Below are 13469 nucleotides of genomic sequence, written 5' to 3' on the forward strand. Positions count from 1 at the left end.
AGATTGCTCCTACACAAAAGCTGCCATTACAGACAGGTCTGGCTGGCCTTGGCCCCCTTAGTGGGGGGCTCTCACCTGCCTTCCAAACACGGGGGATCCACACTTCCCTTCCTATGGAAAAGAACTGGCCTTCTCCTCCAGGCACAAATGGCTGAAATTGGGATTCAACATTCACAATTCCAAATATCCAAGGGTTGGTCACAGCAAACCTGCCAGGACAGACAGGTCTGCCTGGCCTTGGCCTCAGGTGACTGCAGAGTTCATCAGATCCTGAAACACAGGGGCTCTGTGGTTTCCTTTCTGTGAGACCATTGTGACACTGTGGGGCCTTGTGGAACCCAAGGGCCATTGTCACCCTGGGGGCCTCGTGGAAGGAAGGGGCCACACTTCAGAAGCCAGCAGAACATTGGGACACTGCAGAGTGCCATGAAACCAAGGGAACATGGAACAGGTCTGGCTGGCTTGGCCTCCCAGGGGCCACCTGACAGGTCCAGCTGATCTTGGAACGTCGAGGGCTGCCTCTCTTCAGCTTCTGGAACACTGGGGCTCTGTGCTTTCCTTCCTATGGAAAAGAACCATCCATCTTTGCAGGTGCTCATGGCCGAAATTTATATTTCCCCTGAAAAATTCCCTATATGCAAGGGTTCTCCCAGACAAAAGCTGCCAGGACAGACAGCTCTGGCTGGCCTTGGCCTCTGGTGGTCACCTCTCATCTCAAGGAAGCCCTGAGGAAAGTATTTGAACAGGTTTGGCAGCTGGAACATAAATGAGTCTCTCGTCCTCTGAAAAATTCAGATGCTCTTTTGATCCTATGTGTATTTTTTTCCTCATTGTGCATTATGCATGAAATATAATTTTCAGCTAAAAAATATTATTCTTATCACTTTCCCAGTGTTATCTGACACAAAACACCTCATCTACATATGGATCCAGGTCACCTGTATAAGCAAACCCAAGAAAGAGTACACCAGGCATTATTTGTCTCTGCTCCCATCTGTCACATCTCCTCTGGAGCTGGAGGTGCAGCCCCAGCCCTTGGGAGGGCTCAGGAGGTCACAAGCTCAGCTCCCACACAGAGAACTTGTGGACCTTGGATGATCTTCCTGCCCCTGCCTGCTCAGCCAGGCTGAGATGGACACTGATGGTTTCTGTGCCAGGCTCTCCCAGCCCAGCCCAGCTCCCTGCCAGCTCTGCCAGCTGCCCTGAGCTCTGGGCAGCACCAAGGGCCTCTCCCCAGCACAGCCCAGCCAGCTCTGGCCCCACAGCTCTGCTCAGCCCAGGCTGCTCTGGGAATGGAGCAGCTGAGGAATGGAGTCACATGCAGGGGTATCCCCAGGGCTCAGGACTGGGGCCAGGTCAGTGAAATCTCTTTTTTGTTGATCTGGATGAGGCCATCGAGGGCACCCTCAGGCAGTTCCCACGTGAGTCCAGGCTGGGTGGGAGTGTGGCTGTGCTGGAGGGCAGGAAGCTCTGCAGAGGGATCTGGACAGGCTGGAGCCATGGGCCCAGGACAATGGGATGAGGTTCACCAAGGCCAAGGGCTGGGTCCTGCCCTGGGCTCACAACCACCCCAAATCCCTGGCCGTGCCCTGCCCCTGATCCCCACAGCCTGTCCTGTTTCCTTCATCCCTGCATTGCCAGGGACTTTCTGGGACAAGGGAGCTCTGCTCTGGGGATGGAGGGAGCTCCAAGTGCCACCACTGCAGTGGGAACCACAACTCATCAGGTTTGTGTCCTTTGGGGGTCAGGAACCGGTGAGACTCAGAGGCACAGAAAGTTTCTCTTCATGGCCAACAGACCATGGTTGAACAGGACACAATTCAATAACAATCACGCTCTTCCCTGAGCTATGTGCAATGTCCCAAGCAGAGTCTGATGAGTCCACCATCCACAAGTGATTTTCATGCTAGAATGAATTTCTGACAAACGTGGTTCTGTGATAAATATATGCACAGTTAGGTTCTTGTATCAGGATGCTCATCCTGAAGTGGGGGAAAAACAGCTCAAATAATTCCTGATTTGCAAAGCTGTCAGTGGTGGATGGAGAAGGGAGGTCAGGCTGCTTTTGGTGCTGAGGAAATGCTGAAATCAGCCTGACTCATTTCATCTCCTCCTGGCCTGGCTGATCTCCCCTCTTTCCCCTTCCACCCATTGGCTTCTGTCTCCCACCAGGCCCCTGGTGAAGAGCCTGGCTCTGTGTTCTCCATCCCCTTCTCACTGGCACTGCCAGGCTGGGATGAGGAGCCCCTCAGCCTTTCCTGCTCTGGGCTGGACAAGCCCAGCTCCCTCAGCCTCTGCTCACAGCCCAAGGGCTCCAGCCCCACCTTGGAGGCCCTTCCCTAAGCCTGCTCCAGCTGCCAGACATCTTTCCTGCCCTGGGGAACTCAACCCAGGCCACAGGGACCTGGATAATCCACGTCCTTGATGTCCTGGTCACACAGCCCTGGCCCCTTTTCTCCATGTCAGACTCTGGGGTGGATCCTGTGGAACATCCTTTGGTGGAGGCTGTGGCTCCAGGGGGACCAGGGGGATACCAGGGGACAGGGACCCTGCTGGGCATGAACAGCATTGGACTTGTTGGGAGAAACTGTGAGGGGGAGCTGGGGAGGAGTGACCAACCCAGTGACCTCACAGAGCCCCTCTGGGATGTCACACAGCCTCTCTGAGATATCACAGCCCATTCTGTAATGTCACACAGCTGGTCTCTGATGTCACAGCCAACTCTGTGATGTCACAGTCTGCTCTGCAATTTCAGAGCTCTGTCCTGTGATGTCAAAGCCTCTCTGTGATGTCACAGAGCTGGCCTATGATGTCATAACTTCTTGATGACATCACATTAACCACTCTGTGATGTCATGGACCATTCTGTCATAGATCACTCATGTGATGTCATAACCCACTCTTTGACCTCATGTAACCAGATGATAAATTGTCTCCACCAGGTGAGCTGACACCTGGAGCTTGTTCTCCAAAACCCCAGGCCGATGGAAACCACACAATGCCCATTGTGGGAGAAGGGGAACTGGAAGTTTACCAGCCTCAGTGTCCTGCCAACTCAGCCAGGCCCACAGGAACACTGGGGTCCATGACCACCAGGGACCACCAGAGAGACCCCCAGGACAGAAGAACACATGGGTAAAGGGGAGGGGAAATATGTTAATGGGTTTGGGGAAATGATTATTAGATGTGTGTTTAGTCCACAACAATCAATGAATATGTGTGCAAAATACAGAATATGAACAGAAACTTTCCTGTACTCAGCATGCTCAGCTTCGGGAGGAGCTATCCCCTGTGCATCCCCCTGAATAAAGAATGCTGCTTCTTAATGCTGCACTGGTGTTAAGGAGTTTTCTGTTTTACTGAATTTTTGGTAACACTCCACTCCCAAGGAAAGCTCTGTCTGCTGCTGCTCACAAACAGAGAAGGGCTGGCTGCAGATGTGGGGTTTGGAGGCTGCCTGGGGCACAGTGACCATGAAATAATCAAGTTTTCAATGATCTGTGGCAGAAGAAGGGGCAGCAACAAAACTTCCACGCTGGAATGAGGAAGGGCAGACTTTGGCCTATTTAGGATGCAGATTTGGGGAGTACAAAATCAGGTACTGATTTTTTTAAGAAAAAGAGCCCTTAAAAACAAAGGGGTTCAGGAACAATGGACACATTTTGAGAAAGCAGTCTTAAGGAGGATGGAGCAGCCTGTCCCAGTGTGGCGGCCACCTGACAGGTCCAGCTGATCTTGGAACGTCGAGGGCTGCCTCTCTTCAGCTTCTGGAACACTGGGGCTCTGTGCTTTCCTTCCTATGGAAAAGAACCATCCATCTTTGCAGGTGCTCATGGCCGAAATTTATATTTCCCCTGAAAAATTCCCTATATGCAAGGGTTCTCCCAGACAAAAGCTGCCAGGACAGACAGCTCTGGCTGGCCTTGGCCTCTGGTGGTCACCTCTCATCTCAAGGAAGCCCTGAGGAAAGTATTTGAACAGGTTTGGCAGCTGGAACATAAATGAGTCTCTCGTCCTCTGAAAAATTCAGATGCTCTTTTGATCCTATGTGTATTTTTTTCCTCATTGTGCATTATGCATGAAATATAATTTTCAGCTAAAAAATATTATTCTTATCACTTTCCCAGTGTTATCTGACACAAAACACCTCATCTACATATGGATCCAGGTCACCTGTATAAGCAAACCCAAGAAAGAGTACACCAGGCATTATTTGTCTCTGCTCCCATCTGTCACATCTCCTCTGGAGCTGGAGGTGCAGCCCCAGCCCTTGGGAGGGCTCAGGAGGTCACAAGCTCAGCTCCCACACAGAGAACTTGTGGACCTTGGATGATCTTCCTGCCCCTGCCTGCTCAGCCAGGCTGAGATGGACACTGATGGTTTCTGTGCCAGGCTCTCCCAGCCCAGCCCAGCTCCCTGCCAGCTCTGCCAGCTGCCCTGAGCTCTGGGCAGCACCAAGGGCCTCTCCCCAGCACAGCCCAGCCAGCTCTGGCCCCACAGCTCTGCTCAGCCCAGGCTGCTCTGGGAATGGAGCAGCTGAGGAATGGAGTCACATGCAGGGGTATCCCCAGGGCTCAGGACTGGGGCCAGGTCAGTGAAATCTCTTTTTTGTTGATCTGGATGAGGCCATCGAGGGCACCCTCAGGCAGTTCCCACGTGAGTCCAGGCTGGGTGGGAGTGTGGCTGTGCTGGAGGGCAGGAAGCTCTGCAGAGGGATCTGGACAGGCTGGAGCCATGGGCCCAGGACAATGGGATGAGGTTCACCAAGGCCAAGGGCTGGGTCCTGCCCTGGGCTCACAACCACCCCAAATCCCTGGCCGTGCCCTGCCCCTGATCCCCACAGCCTGTCCTGTTTCCTTCATCCCTGCATTGCCAGGGACTTTCTGGGACAAGGGAGCTCTGCTCTGGGGATGGAGGGAGCTCCAAGTGCCACCACTGCAGTGGGAACCACAACTCATCAGGTTTGTGTCCTTTGGGGGTCAGGAACCGGTGAGACTCAGAGGCACAGAAAGTTTCTCTTCATGGCCAACAGACCATGGTTGAACAGGACACAATTCAATAACAATCACGCTCTTCCCTGAGCTATGTGCAATGTCCCAAGCAGAGTCTGATGAGTCCACCATCCACAAGTGATTTTCATGCTAGAATGAATTTCTGACAAACGTGGTTCTGTGATAAATATATGCACAGTTAGGTTCTTGTATCAGGATGCTCATCCTGAAGTGGGGGAAAAACAGCTCAAATAATTCCTGATTTGCAAAGCTGTCAGTGGTGGATGGAGAAGGGAGGTCAGGCTGCTTTTGGTGCTGAGGAAATGCTGAAATCAGCCTGACTCATTTCATCTCCTCCTGGCCTGGCTGATCTCCCCTCTTTCCCCTTCCACCCATTGGCTTCTGTCTCCCACCAGGCCCCTGGTGAAGAGCCTGGCTCTGTGTTCTCCATCCCCTTCTCACTGGCACTGCCAGGCTGGGATGAGGAGCCCCTCAGCCTTTCCTGCTCTGGGCTGGACAAGCCCAGCTCCCTCAGCCTCTGCTCACAGCCCAAGGGCTCCAGCCCCACCTTGGAGGCCCTTCCCTAAGCCTGCTCCAGCTGCCAGACATCTTTCCTGCCCTGGGGAACTCAACCCAGGCCACAGGGACCTGGATAATCCACGTCCTTGATGTCCTGGTCACACAGCCCTGGCCCCTTTTCTCCATGTCAGACTCTGGGGTGGATCCTGTGGAACATCCTTTGGTGGAGGCTGTGGCTCCAGGGGGACCAGGGGGATACCAGGGGACAGGGACCCTGCTGGGCATGAACAGCATTGGACTTGTTGGGAGAAACTGTGAGGGGGAGCTGGGGAGGAGTGACCAACCCAGTGACCTCACAGAGCCCCTCTGGGATGTCACACAGCCTCTCTGAGATATCACAGCCCATTCTGTAATGTCACACAGCTGGTCTCTGATGTCACAGCCAACTCTGTGATGTCACAGTCTGCTCTGCAATTTCAGAGCTCTGTCCTGTGATGTCAAAGCCTCTCTGTGATGTCACAGAGCTGGCCTATGATGTCATAACTTCTTGATGACATCACATTAACCACTCTGTGATGTCATGGACCATTCTGTCATAGATCACTCATGTGATGTCATAACCCACTCTTTGACCTCATGTAACCAGATGATAAATTGTCTCCACCAGGTGAGCTGACACCTGGAGCTTGTTCTCCAAAACCCCAGGCCGATGGAAACCACACAATGCCCATTGTGGGAGAAGGGGAACTGGAAGTTTACCAGCCTCAGTGTCCTGCCAACTCAGCCAGGCCCACAGGAACACTGGGGTCCATGACCACCAGGGACCACCAGAGAGACCCCCAGGACAGAAGAACACATGGGTAAAGGGGAGGGGAAATATGTTAATGGGTTTGGGGAAATGATTATTAGATGTGTGTTTAGTCCACAACAATCAATGAATATGTGTGCAAAATACAGAATATGAACAGAAACTTTCCTGTACTCAGCATGCTCAGCTTCGGGAGGAGCTATCCCCTGTGCATCCCCCTGAATAAAGAATGCTGCTTCTTAATGCTGCACTGGTGTTAAGGAGTTTTCTGTTTTACTGAATTTTTGGTAACACTCCACTCCCAAGGAAAGCTCTGTCTGCTGCTGCTCACAAACAGAGAAGGGCTGGCTGCAGATGTGGGGTTTGGAGGCTGCCTGGGGCACAGTGACCATGAAATAATCAAGTTTTCAATGATCTGTGGCAGAAGAAGGGGCAGCAACAAAACTTCCACGCTGGAATGAGGAAGGGCAGACTTTGGCCTATTTAGGATGCAGATTTGGGGAGTACAAAATCAGGTACTGATTTTTTTAAGAAAAAGAGCCCTTAAAAACAAAGGGGTTCAGGAACAATGGACACATTTTGAGAAAGCAGTCTTAAGGAGGATGGAGCAGCCTGTCCCAGTGTGGCAAAAGATGACCTGGTGAGGAAAATTACTGTCCTGACTGCCCGTGGAGCTTTTGTGGGAACTCAGGGGAAAGCAGAGAGAGCATTAACTTTGGACAGAAGGTCAGACAACTTAGCAAGTGTTTAAGGATGTTGTTACATCATGCAGAAAGAGAAGAGGAAAGAGGTGAAATTTCAATTAGAGATTAACCTGGCCACTTTTGTGAAAAATAATAACAAATGTGTCTATGATTAATAGCAAAACGTGGTATAAGGAGAACCTCTACTCTTTATTGGATGCAGTGGAAAATAGAGTAAATAAAGATAAGGGAAAGGCTGAGGTACTTAACACCTTGTTTGACTCAATTTTCAATATATGGAGAGATTGTCCTCAGGACAAGAGTTCTACTGAGCTGGTAGATGGGCACAGGGAGCAGAAAAGCCCCCTGTAATCCAGGAGGAAGCAGCTGCTGACCTGCTGAGCCACTCAGATGCTCACAGATGTATGGGATCAGATGGGATCCATCCTAGGGGGATGAGGGAGCTGGAGGATGAGCTCCCCAAGCTGCTCCCCACCATTTACCATCAGTCCTGGCTCACCAGGGAGGTCCCAGAGCACTGGAGGTGCCAGTGTGAGCCCATCCCCAGGAAGGGCTGGAAGGAGGATCTGGGGAGCTCCAGGCCTGTCAGCCTGACCTCGGTGCCCAGCAAGGTTATGGAACAGATCACCTTGAGAGCCACCACAGGGCACCCACAGGATGGCCGAGGGGTCAGAGCCAGCCAGCGTGGATTTAAGAGGGGCAGGTCCTGCCTGAGCAACCTGATCTCCTTTTATTACCAGGGGACCCACCTGTGGATGTGGGAAAGGCTGTGGATGTGTCCATCTGGACTTCAGCAAAGCCTTGGACACTGTCTCTGACAGCATTCCCTGGAAAAGCTGCAGCCCATGGCTTGGGCAGGTTCCCTCCTGGCTGGGAGATGGAAGAGCTGGCTGGAGGCTGGGCCTAGAGAGGGGTGGGGATGGTGCTGCACCCAGCTGGTGTCCAGTCCCTGGTGCTGTCCCCAGGGATCTGTGTTGGGCCCAGTCCTGTTTAACATCTTCACCGATGATCTGGGGGAGGGGATTGAACACACCATCCCCAAATTTGCAGGGACACCAAGCTGGGTGTGAGTGTAGATCTGCTGGAGGGCAGGACAAGAAGACACAGCCTTCAGCTGCAGCAGGGGAGGTTTAGGCTGGACAAGAGGAAGAAGTTCTTCACAGAAAGGGTGAGTGGGCATTGGAATGGGCAGGCCAGGGGGGAGGTGGCAGAGTCACTGTCCCTCTCCAGTGGCACTCAGTGGCATGGTCTGAGTGACAAGGCGGTATTAGGGCATTGGTTGGACTTGGTGATCCCAAAGGTCTTTTCCAGCCTATTTGATTCTGTCATTCTGTGATGATTGGGACACTCTGGGGCCACTGTGACCCTGCAGGGCCTTGTGGAACTAAGAGGACCATGGTGACCCTGTGCAGCCCCATAGAACCAGTGCTCCATTGTGGTGCTTGGGGGCCCAATGGAACCAGGGAGTCCCCGTGACACTGGGTCCTGGTGGAACCACAGAGGCCATGGTGACACTGCGGGGCCGCGTGTGACCGAGGGGTTTCACCACTGTGACACTGCCAAACCAAGGAGAGCATTAGGAGAGTCCAGGGCCCAGGGGAACCAAGGGGCCCTTCTGACACTGCGGGGCCTCATGGAACCAAGGGGACATTGTGACACTGCAGGACCTTGTGTAACCAAGGGGCCACTGTGACACTCTGGGGCCTCAGGGAATCTGGAAGGCTGTTGTGACACTGTGTGGCCTCGTGGAAACAAGGAGTCCATTGTGACACTGAGGGGACTTGTGGAACCACAGAGAGCATTGTGACAGTGTGGGACCTCATGTGACCATGGGGCCTTTGTGACACCCTGGGGCCCCATGGAACCAAGGGGCCACTGTGAAAATGCGGCACCAACGAGAACATTGTGACACCGTGAAGCCCATGGAACCAAGGAGTCCATTGTCACGTTTTGGGGCCCAATGGAACCAAGGAGACCAGTGTGACAGTGCAGGGCCTGGTGTAACCAAAGGGACATTGTGACACTGAGGATATCCATGGAACCAAGGACAATTTTGTATATGTTCAGAAAGTGGGATGTGAGTGTTGACCTGCAGGAGTACAGGAGGGCTCAGCACAGGGCCCTGGACAGGCTGGATCGAGGGCCCAAATCCAACAAGGTGAGGTTTAACAAGTCCAAGTGCCGGGTCCTGCACTTTGGCCACAACAACCCCTGCAGTGCTACAGGCTGGGGACAGAGGGGCTGGACAGCAGCCAGGCAGAAAGGGACCTGCAGGGACTGAGGGACAGCAGGCTGGACATGAGCCAGCCGTGTGCCCAGGTGGCCAAGAAGGCCAATGGCTCCTGGCCTGGATCAGGAATGGTGTGGCCAGCAGGAGCAGAGCTGCTGTGCCAGCACTGATCTGCTCCAGCTCTGCACATAGACATTGCTGCTGCAGCTCCAGAGAAGGCAATAAAAGAGCATCTCTGCAGAAAACTCTGCTGCGAGATTCTTTATTTCTTTTAAAGCCACCAAGAGAACAGCTCCTCATTGACACAATCTGTGGCCACAGGGAAGGTGGAGACACACAAAATGACAAATGGCACAAAAATTACATTTATTGTGGATAATATGAAAAAAACTAAAACAAAGGAAAAAAAATCCCCACAACTAATTCAACAAGAAGTGTCAAAGATGACTTTTGTAACAAGTGACTACCAGAATTTGGCCAGCATTTTAATGTTCCTGAAAGCATCCAGTCATCAGTGTCCACACTGCAGCCTTGAGCTCCTGGTTCCTCAGGCTGTAGATGAGGGGGTTCAGGGCTGGAGGCACCACCGAGTACAGAACTGACACTGAAAGGTCCAGGGATGGGGAGGAGATGGAGGGGGGCTTCAGATGAGCAAACATTATAGTACTGACAAACAGGGAGACCACGGCCAGGTGAGGGAGGCAGGTGGAAAAGGCTTTGTGCCGTCCCTGCTCAGAGGGGATCCTCAGCACAGCCCTGAAGATCTGCACATAGGAGAAAACAATGAACACAAAACAACCAGATACCAAACAGGCACTAACACCAATGAGCCCAAGTTCCCTGAGATAGGATTTGGAGCAGGAGAGCTTGAGGATCTGTGGGATTTCACAGAAGAACTGGCCCAGGGCATTGCCATGGCACAGGGGCAGGGAAAATTTATTGGCTGTGTGCATGAGAGCATAGAGAAAGGCACTGGCCCAGGCAGCTGCTGCCATGTGGGCACAAGCTCTGCTGCCCAGGAGGGTCCCGTAGTGCAGGGGTTTGCAGATGGACACGTAGCGGTCATAGCACATGATGGTCAGGAGGGAAAGCTCTGTTCCAAGGAAGAACAGAAGGAAAAAGAGCTGAGCAGCACATCCTGTGTAGGAGATGGTGCTGGTGTCCCAGAGGGAATTGTGCATGGCTTTGGGGACAGTGGTGCAGATGGAGCCCAGGTCGCTGAGGGCCAGGTTGAGCAGGAAGAAGAACATGGGCGTGTGCAGGTGGTGGCCGCAGGCTACGGCGCTGATGATGAGGCCGTTGCCCAGGAGGGCAGCCAGGGAGATGCCCAGGAAGAGGCAGAAGTGCAGGAGCTGCAGCTGCCGCGTGTCTGCCAGTGCCAGCAGGAGGAAGTGGCTGATGGAGCTGCTGTTGGACATTTGCTGTGGCTGCACATGGGCACCTGTTCATGGAGAAAGGACAGGGACAAGTCAGGAGAAGCTGCTTGGAGCCAAACCTGGGCCATTCCCTGCAGCCTGTCCTGCTGGGACTCACCCACCCTTGTTCCTGCTCTGGGAAAACCTTCACCCAGGTCCCTGCCTGAGCTCCAGTTGTGCTGGCTGAGTGTGCCAGGAGCGGCCAGGCCTGTGCGTGGGGGCTCTCGAGGAGCCATCCCTGCCCTGCTGCCCTGGGTTTGTGGCTATGGGGCAGAGGGACAGTGCTGGATATTCAAGATTTGTCAGGGTACTCACTTATAGTGCAGAAAGGCTTGATACCATCTGCACTACCAAGTCTGGAGGACATGGATTTAGAAATATATGTATAGAACACTTTCCCTACCCACACATCATTCCTGTCTCTCTGAAGTCAGAAATCCCCAGCATTCGTGCTGCACTCAGAGTTTGCCACTGAGAGATGTGAGAGGCAAAGGATTCCCTGTGGCTGAGGGAGGGTGAGGGGCTGGATGGGCTTGTTCCCCCATCACTGCTCTGCTCAGCCCCCTCTGCTTCCCTGAGCATCTCCCTGGGCATGGACATCCCCTCCTGAGAGGTGCCTTGTCCCTGCCAGCGCTCACAGAGCCCATCCCACCCTGTGTGCCCTCGGCCCGGCCCTACAGAAACCTGCCTGTGTGCAGGGCCCTGGCTGGGGCAGGCTCTGTGTGCAGCTGGGCAAGGGCAGCTCAGGAGAGCACTGCTGGGCCCTGCAGAGGTGATGCTGCTGCTGCCCAGGGCTGAGGAGTGGCTGAAGGCCCTTTGGGAGGCTCCCAGCAGAGACACTGACCACCCAAAGTCACAGTTCTGGAGTCTCTGTAAATGTTCAAACTTTCCTTTGATGATCCTGTGTGTCCCTTTCAATTCAGAATGTTCTGTCATTCTGGGATTATAATTCCTGTTCGCTTCTCTCATCCCCCTGTTGTCTATATAAAGAGAAAAAAAGCCCTTGCAACAGTGTTAGAACAGTAAAGTAAAAACCAGACCTTTATTGGAAGCTTCCAGGTCTCCCAGTGGGGATGAGGCACACCCAGCCCCTGATTTCAATAATTCATTAAGGTTGATTTATTAGAATTTTTAACAAGGACATTCGAAAGGATATTTACTTGTCCCAGTTACACACCCCTGGCTCAGCACATTGGAGGAGGTCCAAGGGCTTTTTTCCCCCAGTTTTTGTTATCACTGCTGGCATACAAAAACCAAAATGTTCTTCTTGTAGGTGCTCATCCTGTTGAAAAGACTATATAATATTCAAAAATGTATTTATACAGTCAGGTTATTTGTCTAAATTCTAAGAGAAACAATATGGAAATATAGTGAACTTAATTAAATATTATAGATCTAGAGGTATATAATAACAGTTTAATTGTGTTCAGTAAGAGTTTAACATAGTTAATCAAGAGTTTAATAGTAATAATAAAGGATTATAGTTTTCTAAGTTTATAAGTATAATCCTAGGCTTACCTTCTTTGGGAAGTATCCTCCGGAGCTGTGCCCAGGCTGGTCTGGAGCTGGGAGCAGCCCTGCCCCAGCCAGCCCCTCTCAGCAGCAGCACCTGCCCTGCTCAGGGTGGCTCCTTCCCCCCACAGCTCCTGGCCAGCGCTGGGAGCAGCTCCAGGGCCGGCTGAGAGCTGTCCCTGGCAGGCAGCAGAGTCCCTGGCCCAGCACAGCGCCCTGGGCTGCAGGACCCTGCTCTGCAGGACAGCCCTGGGCACCCCTGGCTGCTCTGCACAGGAGATGAGCAGAGAATGCACTCACAGGGTCTGTGGGCATTGGCATGTTCCAGCTTTAGGAGATCTCTCCAGGAGCTGCAGCTGCATTGTCCTGCAGCCAGAGGTTCCTGTGCCAAGGGCTGGCAGTGATTCTGCCCCAGGCACTTCTCAGCCCCTTCCCAGCCCTGACTGATTGAAGCTCTCTGTGCCTCTGTGCTGTGCCCAGGCTGGCTGCAGGCAGTGCCCCAGCCCTGCTGGGATGGCAGAAGAGCTGCTCAGCAAGAGAAATGTGCTTTTGAAGCTCTGCTTGGTTACCAGCATCCCCTCTGTGCCAGGAGCCCGGCCCAGCTCAGCAGCACAGACACAGCACAAGGACTTTAATGACCCTCTGAGGCTTTGTGCTCAGGCCCTGAACATCAGGCCCTGAGAGGGAGATGCAGAAACTTCTCCAGAACTCCAAGTCAGAATCCAACTCCAAAGTTTCTTGGACTTTTAATGGGTCCCATTGAGGGACATGACTGAGAAAGTGTCCCCAGGCCCCAGGCAGAGCAGAGAACTGGAGGCACTGATGCCAGGTGGGGACAAAGAGAAGCCAAGTCTTGGTGCCCTGGGGCACAGCAGGGTCTGTGCCACCAAGGGCTGTGAGGAGACACCTTGTCCTGAGGCCCTGGGGCCTCCTGGCACAGCCCCAGCCAGGCTGGGCACAGTCAGCCCCTGGTCCTGCCCTCAGCACCCCCCCCAGCCCACATCCCAGTGGCCTCAAGGATCTGCTGGAAGGAGTCCCTGGGGAGCCTTGGTCAGGAATGGCCCTGGGGGCTCCTTCATGCTCCCAGGGACTGCAGGTTTTTCAAAGGACTTTGGGTTTGGCTTTTGCCTTGCAGTCTCTGAGAGCTTTCTGCAATCCTGGCCTCCAATTATCTGCTTTAATTATTCCCTGGAGAGGCTTTGTCAGGAACAACACTCAGTGGGGCTCATTAATGCTTCAAGGTACTTCAGTTCTTTTAAGGTACTTGGTGTTTCCCTTTTGATACAGACT

General features: G+C 53.1%; 1 protein-coding gene across 1 annotated transcript; it reads right to left on the bottom strand.

The window, feature by feature from the left end:
* Positions 1 to 9362: 9362 nt before the first annotated feature.
* On the bottom strand, positions 9363 to 10670 carry LOC146767125 (olfactory receptor 14C36-like). The gene has a single exon (XM_085582373.1). It carries the CDS (start codon positions 10668 to 10670, stop codon positions 9738 to 9740), a length of 933 nt encoding a protein of 310 aa, XP_085438499.1. The 3' UTR covers positions 9363 to 9737.
* Between the last annotated feature and the right edge of the window lie 2799 nt (positions 10671 to 13469).

Source organism: Lonchura striata, chromosome 5 (genome assembly GCF_050655825.1).
Source record: "Lonchura striata isolate lonStrDom1 chromosome 5, ASM5065582v1, whole genome shotgun sequence".
Lineage (NCBI taxonomy): Eukaryota > Metazoa > Chordata > Aves > Passeriformes > Estrildidae > Lonchura > Lonchura striata.